At 44.3% G+C, this 10,280-nt stretch overlaps 1 protein-coding gene across 2 annotated transcripts in view; it reads right to left on the bottom strand.

The window, feature by feature from the left end:
• The window catches only part of VDAC1 (voltage dependent anion channel 1), a 35,365-nt gene that overhangs the window by 6,918 nt on the left and 18,167 nt on the right, over window positions 1-10,280 (bottom strand). For both annotated transcript variants that reach the window (XM_012808470.1, XM_012808474.2), the window contains exon 6: window positions 4,094-4,321. In XM_012808470.1, coding sequence (XP_012663924.1) covers window positions 4,094-4,321 — 228 coding nt within the window. The remainder of the gene's footprint in view (window positions 1-4,093; window positions 4,322-10,280) is intronic.

Genomic DNA, 10,280 nt, shown 5'->3' with positions numbered 1-10,280 from the left:
AAAAAAAAAAAAAAAAAAAAAAAAATGCTTTCCTACATCCTCTCAAACGTTTTTATCATAAAATCAGTGTGAAAGTTCAGCCTTGTTATTTTGGGCATTTCCAGTGGAAATGGCACTGGTCAGAACCCATGTGCTTTGGAATCCAGCAAAGGGTTAAGGACCTAAGAACAAATTGTTACTGTTTCATTGTAAACTCTTCACAAAATGTTCTCCCTAAAGCAGATACTCATAAAATATATTCTGAATTCTTAAGTTTCTTCCTGAAATTCAGCCAGACAGATACTGTGCTTTCAGGAAATACAGGGAGACTGTAGGCACTGTCTGATTCACAGGGAATCCTATCTTCTTCAAATAGCCCAGCCTGCTACAAAACAGCAGCTTGTCAAAAAAAAAAAAAAAAAAGATTTCTGAGTGAGTAACACAGGAGGACCTCCACAGGTGACCATCTCCCTACACTGACCATCTCAAATTGATCTCATTTTCATAGACAGGACATGTACCATATACACATATCAGTATAACAGGTCTATTTCCTTATGCTGGCCATCTCTGTATGTTCACCAGTTTGTTCCAGTCCCTGGGGTGGTTATCTTATAGAGGTTCTACTGTATACTCAAATAGGGAAGGTTTTTTAAAAGGTCATATTTTTCAGAATATTTTAAAACCAGGAACACAATACTGCCTTCCTGTAGTGAGCTTTCAAAACCAGAAATAGGGGACTGATTGTCCAAATTCATCTATATGAAGCTTAAAGAACATCAGTTACACATCAGGACCTCTACAAGCACCAAGGCAACCCAGAGGAGCTGTGTCAGCTGCCTCCGCGCCAGTTCCAAAAATAAACCGTGTCCACTTGTTACTTATTAGAAATATTAAAGCTCAGGTATATGACGGAAATGCCTGACAGCTGTTGTTCTTCTTCAAGTTGGTGCCAATTCCCAATTCTAAACCAAGGAAACACTTCTCATTCCAATACGAATTCTAAATTAAAAAGCACTTCTATGCTTGTGATATTTTTCCTGTGACTTTTCTGTATATTACCTTTTTAAAATTAACATACAATAAAATGGACGTTTTGTTGGTATACATTTCTATGGATTTTAACACATGTACAGACAGACTTGTGTAGTGTGTAATACTACCACAGTCAGCATACAGAACAGTTCCATTCCCCCAAACCCACTCAGCTACCCCGCTGCAGACACACCATCCCCACACTTCCAGTAACCACTAAACTGTCCATCTCTATTGTTTTCCACTCCAAAAGAAAAAATTTTTTTCAAACAGAGTCTCAAGCAGTCACCCTGAGTAGAATGCCGTGGCGTCAGAGCTCACAACAACCAACCTCCAACTCTTGGGCTCAAGCGATCTTCTTGCCTCAGTTTTTCTATTTTTAGTAGAGACAGGGGTCTCAATTTTTACTCAGGCTGGTCTCAAACTCATGAGCTCAAGCAATCCACCCGCCTCGACCTGCCAGAGTGCTAGGATTACAGGCATGAGCTACTGCACCCAACCAAGACTCCAAATTTTTAATAAGTGGTAAAAATTCCTGAAAAAATTTTATTAATAAAAATAGTATTCCTGGGCAAAGCCTGTGGCTAGAGGAGTAGGGCACCGACCCCATATACCGGAGGTGGTGGGTTCAAACCCAGTCCCAGCCAAAAAAATACTGCAAAAAATAAAAATCTTTAAAAAAAAAAAAAATAGTATTCATTTACTTACTAATACCATCTACTTAAAGTTTTAGGAAGTCACTTTTTTTTTGATACTGAGTTTGACTTTGTCACCCTTGGTAGAGTACTGTAGCACTCACAGCTCACAGCAAACTCAAAGTCTTGGGCTTAAGTGATACTCTTCTTTTTGAGACAGAGCCTCAAGCTGTCCCCCAGGGTAGAGTGCTCTGGCATCACAGCTCACAGCAACCTCCAACTCCTGGGCTCAAGTGAGTCTCCTGCCTCAGCCTCCCAAGTAGCTGGGACCACAGGCACCCGCCACAATGCCCAGCCATCTTTTGGTTGCAGCCATCATTGTTGTTTGGTGGGCCCGGGCTGGATTCAAACCCACCACCTTAGGTGTATGTGGCTGGTGCCTGAGCCACTTGAGCCACAGGTACCGAGCCTTAAGTGATACTCTTGCTTCAGCCTCCCAAGTAGCTGGGACTACAGGTGCCTGTCACAATGCCCAGCTATATTTAGAGACGGGGGTCTCTCTCTGGCTCAGGCTGGTCTCGAACCCATGAGCTCAGGTAATCCACCTGCCTCGGCCTCCCAAGTACTTAACATTACAGGCATGAGCCAGGGCAAGAAGTCACTTCTTTAGTGACCTCTAGTGGAAAGAAAGAAACTTGGTAAGTTGTACCCAATTTATGCCACAGGTTAATTCCCCAGGAAATTAAAACATGATTTTTATGGATGAAAATCTGTTTCCCTTAACTTGAATCATTGCCCTACTTAAATTCTCAAGTTTCTCTCTTCACCTGTCATCTTCTCTTCCCTTCACCACATTGTCCAATAGTTAAACTTTCAAATGCCCCACCAGAGATCTTATCAGCTCCTAATTTGTCTACTATGTCTACAATTCATCAAGCATAAGGAGGGGAGGAGAGGGGAAAGGAGGAGGAAGGGGAGGAAAGGGATCCTTAGGCATTATACAGAGAAAGAAAGCAGTGCTCCCCCCACCCCCACATATTTTTTTTTTAGAGACAAGACTCTCACTTTGTTACCCTCAGTAGAGTGCTGTACTGTCACAGCTCACAGCAACCTCCAGCTCTTAGGCTTAGGCAATTCTCTTGTCTCAACCTCCCGAGTAGCTAGGATTACAGGCACCTGCCACAATGCCCAGCTATTTTTTTGTTGTTGCAGTTTGGCCGGGGCCATGTTCAAACCTGCCCCCTTTGGTATATAGGGCCAGCGCCCTACTCACTAAGCCACAGGCGCTGCCCCTCACCCCCCGCATTTTGTTAACTAAAACAAAAACTATAGGGAAGGGATACCCCTCTGCAGTGACATCATGGCCCTGCTGTCATTTATCTGCAACACAGCAGCAATATTTATTGTTCACAAAATAAAAAGAACCTAAGACACAGGCTGGTGCAGTGGCTCACACCTGTAATCCAAGCACTGTGGGAGGCCAAGGTGGGTAGATTGCCTGAGTTCAGGAGTTCAAGACCAGCCTGAGCAAGAGCAAGACCCCATCTCTAAAAAATAGCCAGTCCGCACCTGTAGTCCCAGCTACCAGGAAGCCTGAGGCAAGAGAATCACTTTAAACCTAAGAGTTTGAGGTTGCTGTGAGCTATGATCCCACAACACTCCACCAAGGGTGATAAAGTAAAACTCTGTCTCAAAAAAAAAGACACTTCGGGAAATAGGTAAGTGGGAAACAGAAAGCTGCAGCAGGCCATGTGGCTCATTGGATGCCAACAAACTCACTTTGGAGTGGTTAAAAATTAGAGGCTCGGCACCTGTAGCTCAGTGGCTAGAGAGCCAGTCACATACACTGGAGCTGGTGGGTTCGAATCCAGCCCGGGCCTGCCACACGACAATGACAACTACCACCAAAAATAGTTGGGTGTTGGCTCGGCACCTGTGGCTCAAGTGGCTAAGGCGCCAGCCACATACACCTAAGGTGGCGGGTTCGAATCCCCAGCCCAGACCCGCCAAACACCACAGACGGCTGCAACCAAAAAATGGCCAGGCATTGTGGAGGGCGCCTGTGGTCCCAGCTACTTGGGAGGCTGAGGCAGGAGACTCGCTTGAGCCCAGGAGTTGAAGGTTGCTGTGAGTGTGATCCCATGGCACTCTACCCAGGGGGACAGCTTGAGGCTCCGTCTAAAAAAAAAAAAAATGAAAAAAAAAAATAGTTGGGTGTTGTGGCAGGTGCCTGTAGTCCCAGCTACTTGGGAGGCTGAGGCAAGAGGATGACTTAAACCTAGGAGTTTGAGGTTGCTATGAACTGTGACACCACACCACAGTGCTCTACCGAGGGCAACAAAAGTGAGACTGTCTCAAAAAAAAAAAAAATTAGACTTAGAGAAAAATAATAAAAACCAATCTCTCCACCACATACACTTGAACCCCACAACATGCACACTTACACATTAGTGTGAAGCTGGAATTCATCAGTCTTGTAGCCAACTGCAAAGTTGCTCTGGGTCACTCGGGACTTTGCAGTCTCAAAATTCATCTGGTAGCCAGCCAGCCAGCCCTCATAACCCAGCACCAGAGCCCCCCGGATCGAAGGCCCAGCAATGTCGAAGTCCACATCACAGCCCAGGTTGATGTGCTCTCGCTTGTACCCTGTCTTGATTTTAGCATTTTTTTTCCTAGAGGAAAAAAAAAATTGTATTAAAGTTAGATGTTAACTCACCTTGACATGTACACTGTTTTTTAAAATCCCAGTTTAAATGCAGGGGGGGAGGGTGATGTCAGGGATCTAGTCCTCCCTTAGGCAGCAGGTGTGCCACAGTGACCAGGACACAATCTCTCTTCCAGAAATACCAACATAAGAAAGGGAAAAATAAGTACTAAGTAATTGTCTTTTACCACCTTCTCCATATGCTTAATGTATCAGCCTATACGGGCATTTATTAGGTAGAGAGCCACCATGTACTTATGAAACCAGTGCATCTTTGCTACTTTCCAAACCTATGGAAAAGTTTTACCTGTCATGAAGGCAGCTACCGAAATAGCAGCTTTTAAGGAGATAATCATCTTTACAGCTCACAGAGTAAGTAAAGAAACAAATAATGGAGTGGCTGGGCACAGTGGCTCATGCCCATAATCCCCAGCACTCTGGGAGGCTGAGGTGGGTGGACAGCTTCAGCCCAGGAGTTCAAGACCAACCTAAGCAAGCTCGAGACCCCATCTCGAAAAATAGCCTGGTGTTATGGCAGGCACCTGTAGTCCCAGCTACTTGGGAGGCTGAGGCAAGAGGATCGCTTAAGCCAAGAGTCTGAGGTTTGAGGTTGTTGTGAGGTATAACACCATGGCACTTAACCCCAGGGCAACAGAGGGAGAGGAGCGGGGAGGAGAGGAGAAAATACTAGACCCCTTCTAAGTGATCACAACAGTAAGATGGCTTTTAATTTTACACTCCTAAGACTACAGTGAGGATGTATTTCAGAGAACTGGATACTTATCTGGAATCTGGAACTCTACCATCATGGACTCAGGAAGTCCTGTGTAGCAGGACAAGGCCTCAGGTCCAGCCTAAGGATCCCAGATTTGAGGATATCACCAGGTTGGTGCCTCCCCTGCCTAGATCCAGCACCCCTCAGGAAGGTAAGTGAATAGTGTCACCTGCACACATACTATAACCAGGTCTTTTTCCAAAAGTAAACACTAGGTAACTAGATCACATCTATCAAATAAAATGTGGACTATTTTCACCTGTTTGTCACTCAGTTACAAAATTGGCATCTCATCTCCCTAAGCTACATTCTCAGCAGAAACCACAGAGGGGAACAAATATCCTCAGAGCCCCAACCCCTGTCCACTCCTCACTTCTCTCACATTGAGTTAAAGTTTGATCCATGGGCAGGGGCCAGTACTCTAGAGTTGCTTGAGTTCGGGAGTTGCAGGCCAGCCTGAGCAAGAGCAAGATCCCGTCTCTAAAAAAAATAGACAGGCATTGCGGCAGGTGCCTCCAGTCCCAGCTACTTGGGAGGCTGAGGTAAGAGGATCGGTTGAGCCCAGGAGTTTGAGGTTGCTGTGAGCTAAGACACCACAGCACTCTACCCAGAGCAACTAAACAAGACTTTGTCTCAAAAAAAAAAAGTTTCATCCACACCATCCAGTCTGTGAGCCCTATTTAAATACATTACCTCCTAGAAGGCCTTGGAAAAATGGCCTTGGTCTTGGGAAGAAAATGTACAAGATGAACCTACAGCATCTATCAAAACCATGGAAGATTACTAGGGTTGAGGAAAAGGACCTAAGAGCTAACCTGAAGGGGCTCTCAAGACCATCAAAGATGGGCTTATTCTTCCTGTGAGCACCAATAAGTATAACATCAGCAATAGACTAAAACAGATCCAATATGTCCAATTGGTCAATTCATGGCACTCAAATCTCACACTCATCATCTTTAGAGACCTTGTTATACTGAAAACAGTAAATAAGGGAATCAAGCATTTATTCCACCTTTCCTCCAAGAACTATACCTGAAAGTAACCAAACCGTTGCTGAGAAGTTTCTCTTTATTAAAATATTCCAGCTAATACATAAAAAAGAAATTATAAAAGTAGGATTATCATCATTTTGTAATTCTTAATGAATTATTGGATCAAGAATAGCACTAACATCATACAAAGAGAAAACCAGGCCTGATATGTGCATCCAGGATCCTAGGAATATACACCACCACCTGTATTTTAGCTTCCCCTCCATAATGAAATTAAACATAATGAATTCTCTAGACTTGCCAATTCATAGAAAACGTGAGACAGGGGAACAAGTCAAATGACACCAGGGACATACCAACAGTAAAATACTGTCTAGGGTGGCTCCTGTGACTCAGTGGGTAGGGGGCACCAGCCACATACACCAAGGCTGGCAGGTTTGAGCCCGGCCCAGGCCAGCTAAAACAACATTGACAGCTGCAACAGAAAACTAGCCGGGCATTGTGGCAGATGTCTATAGTCCCAGCTACTTGGGAGGCCAAGGCAAAAGAATCACTTAAGCCCAAGAGTTTGAGGTTGCTGTTAGCTGTGACACCAGGGCATTCTACTGGGGGCTATAAAGTGAAACTATCTCAAAGAAAAAAAAGAAAAAAAATTTTTTTCAGATGAAATTATGTTATTTACTTAAAATAATATGGAGGTGAAGGAGAATTATGTTTGTATAGTTATGGCTATATTAATTAAACATGATTGGTCGTAGGTTGGGGGTTTTTTTGAGACAAGGCCTTATTCTATCACTACAGCAACATAATCATAGCTCACCACAACCTTGAATTCCTGGGCTCAAGGACTCCTCCCACAATTTGTTGTTCTTTCTTTGTTTGTTTGTTTTTGGGGGGTGTTGGCAGAGATGGTGTTTGGTAGAGCAGCAGTTGCTATATTACTCAGGCTGGTCTCAAACTCCTAGGTTCAAGCAGTCCTCCCACCTCAGCTTCTCAATGCACTAGATTTACAGGCATGAGTAATGCCTGGCCAATTGGTAATTATTAAAGCTGGGGAACAGAAACAGGATAAGAGTTAAATATAACTTTTCTGTAAAAAGTATAAAAAAAATTGAAAGTTAAACTTTCAAGTTCTAAGAATTAGAGTCACAGCTGAAATTAAAGGCAACACCCTTCTCAAGGAAGAAAGGAAAAATAGCCTATTGCATGGAAAGTGTGACACCATCTTGATGCAAAATCACCACAATGATCCGTGTGCTCCGAGGCATAGATAACCCCTCAGAAACAAAGATAACCCCTCATAAATACTCTTATCTAACTTCCCCACTGGTCACAATTAGCAAAATTATCTGAAATGTGACTATTTGCATGTGTTTTACAAAAAAAAAAAAATGCCTACTATATACAGCAGGAGTCCTCAAACTTTTTAAACAGGGGGCCAGTTCACTGTCCCTCAGCCTGTTGGAGGGCCGGACTGCGGGCCCCAGGACAAGTTGGCTGCTAAGCAGGACAGGCAGCAGTGGCAAAAACACCAGGCAGGCCAGATAAATGTCCTAGGGAGGCTGCATGTGGCCCGCGGGCCGTAGTTTGAGGACGCTTGATATACAGAATACCTTCTGGAGGGCCAGTGTGAGGACCCACTGTCTCTCAACCACAAGAGACATCTCTTCTGTTCCTGAGTCCTATTAAATGTTTCTTTCTGAGAAACTGCATTGCTCGGCCTCCTTTGGCCTCTCAGCTCTCTTGGCCTTTGAAGACAGGTTTGCATAGCCTGCTCACTTCAGCACAAGTAACAACAAAACTTATGCCTTGGAACCTCAATTCTGTGCATGTTGCTTCCATACAGCTTTGAAGGGAAGGCATAACAACCCAACAAATATCTCTCAATAAGAAAAATTTAAAATAAACGTATCCTTGTCTGCCTGCTTGTTGGGAGAAGGAGCCTGGGTTTTGGTCAAGTGTCCAATCTGGCACTATCCCGGTAGGATGACTGACAATGAGACAGCTATTAAGAGGCTGACACTTAGAAAGTAAGGAAGACCAAGAAATGTAAAAATGGGCCTCTTACAACCACTTATTTTATTTTTATTAAAAAGCTGCTGACCGGCTCGACGCCTGTGGCTCAAGCGGCTAAGGCGCCAGCCACATACACCTAAGGTGGCGGGTTCAAATCCCCAGTCCGGCCCGCCAAACAACAATGATAGCTGCAACCCAAATATGGCCAGGTGTTGTGGCGGGCGCCTGTAGTCCCAGCTACTTGGGAGGCTGAGGCAGGAGACTCGCTTGAGCCCAGGAGTTGGAGGTTGCTGTGAGCGTGATGCCATGGCACTCTACCCAGGGGGATAGCTTGAGGCTCCGTCTCAAAAAAAAAAAAAAAAGCTGCTGATCATAAAGTTATGCCTATGGCAGGGCCCCTGGCCAGTGGCGTGCACCACATGCACTGGTTTACAAGTTGCCTCCACTCACTGTCTCACTGGATTTTAGCCAGGCCTAAGATCCCCAGGAGAAGGCACAGTGCTGGAGAGTGGCTCAGGCCTCTCTCCAGGTCTTCTAACATAGCACACCACATCTGTGAAGGCTTTCCTCTTTCAGATATTACTGGGATTTTTTTTAAGCTATTTAAACAGTGGTGTTAATTTGACAAGCACCAAGAGAGGCATGACTCCGATTTGTGGTTAACAAGCAGGCTGTATCTGTGGTAGACACTTAGCGTGCGTGCTGGTTCCTAATGAGATCTGCAGCCTAATCCAGATGTGGTCTAAACCCAGCTCCTTCTCAGAACCAGGAGCTTTCCCAGGCTGCACCCTGCTTTCATTAGCTGCTTAGTTGCTTTGGAAAGCCAGCTTTCATTTCTTTTCTTTTTTTTTAGACAGAGCCTCAAGCAATCCCCCTGGGTAGAGTGCTCTGGCATCACAGCTCACAGCAACCTTTAACTCCTGGGCTCTAGCGAGTCTCCTGCCTCAGCCTCCCAAGTAGCTGGGACTACAGGCGCCCACCACAACGCCCGGCCATTTTTTGGTTGCAGCCATCATTCTTGTTTGGCTGCCCAGGCTGGGGATTCGAACCCGCCACCTTAGGTGTATGTGGCTGGCGCCTTAGTCACTTGAGCCACAGGCGCCAAGCCCCAGCTTTCATTTCTAATCTCCATCAGGAGTCATCAAAACTTTCCTCAAGCACCTACAACCTTAAATTCTAAATATCATTCTCCAGTACAAGGAACTAGTAAAGCTCCTTGGAGAAACAGTAGGACTGGGGAAGAGCAAGTATAAAATGACTTGAAAGCAGAAATAAAGACATGCTCAAAAAACATGACAGGCCTTGTTAAAAAGCACACAGAATATATCCTCACAAACAGATCCTAGTGGCCATATCTGGGACAATTTGAGCAATGAAACAAATGACAGTAATGGCTTACATATATGTAGTTTTTTAAAGCTAGTCAAGCATGGTTGTGGGAATAGTGGGCTATGAACTATAGAATAAAATAAATGTCCGTGAATCTATACTACTATAAATAAATAATGAATTAAATAAAATCAATTTATATGGGGATAGCTCTTCTTAAAGCAGAATCCCAATTAATAAGTGAAGGAATGATGAAAATGACCATTTGCCAAGCTTTAACTGTTGCAGGCAAGAATCACCAATGGATGTTACTATTTGTGAGCAAAAATGTGGTTAAGAACTAGACTATCTGCACAGTCTCAAAGTGTCTCCACAGAAGACACTTATTAATTACAAAGAGTCTCTTCTGGTAAAGAGACAGCAAACACTGCTTTAAGTAAGTGATCAAAACTAACACCCCCAGAAATAAGGTACATTGATATATTCTTCCTGATACCAGGCACTGAGAAGAACGCACAGCACAGTGTCACATGGATGACTGCCAAAAAGGCATATCCTTAATCATAAGGAAACATTAGACACATTCAGACTGCAGGACATTCCACAAAATAATTGGCTACTCTTGTTTGAAAGTGTCAAGGTCGTGAAAGACAGAGAAAGATTGAGAATGTGTGCCAGATTAGAAACAAAGGAGACTTGACACTAAAAGCAATTTAGGATCCTGAACTGGATCACTGACCAGAACGGAGACATGGGGGGGGGGAGGCTGAGGCAGGAGACTCGCTTGAGCCCAGGAGTTGGAGGTTGCTGTGAGC

This window comes from Otolemur garnettii, unplaced genomic scaffold (assembly GCF_000181295.1).
Source record: "Otolemur garnettii isolate 467f Iridium unplaced genomic scaffold, OtoGar3 scaffold00003, whole genome shotgun sequence".
NCBI lineage: Eukaryota > Metazoa > Chordata > Mammalia > Primates > Galagidae > Otolemur > Otolemur garnettii.
This window is presented reverse-complemented; position numbering and strand designations above follow the sequence as displayed.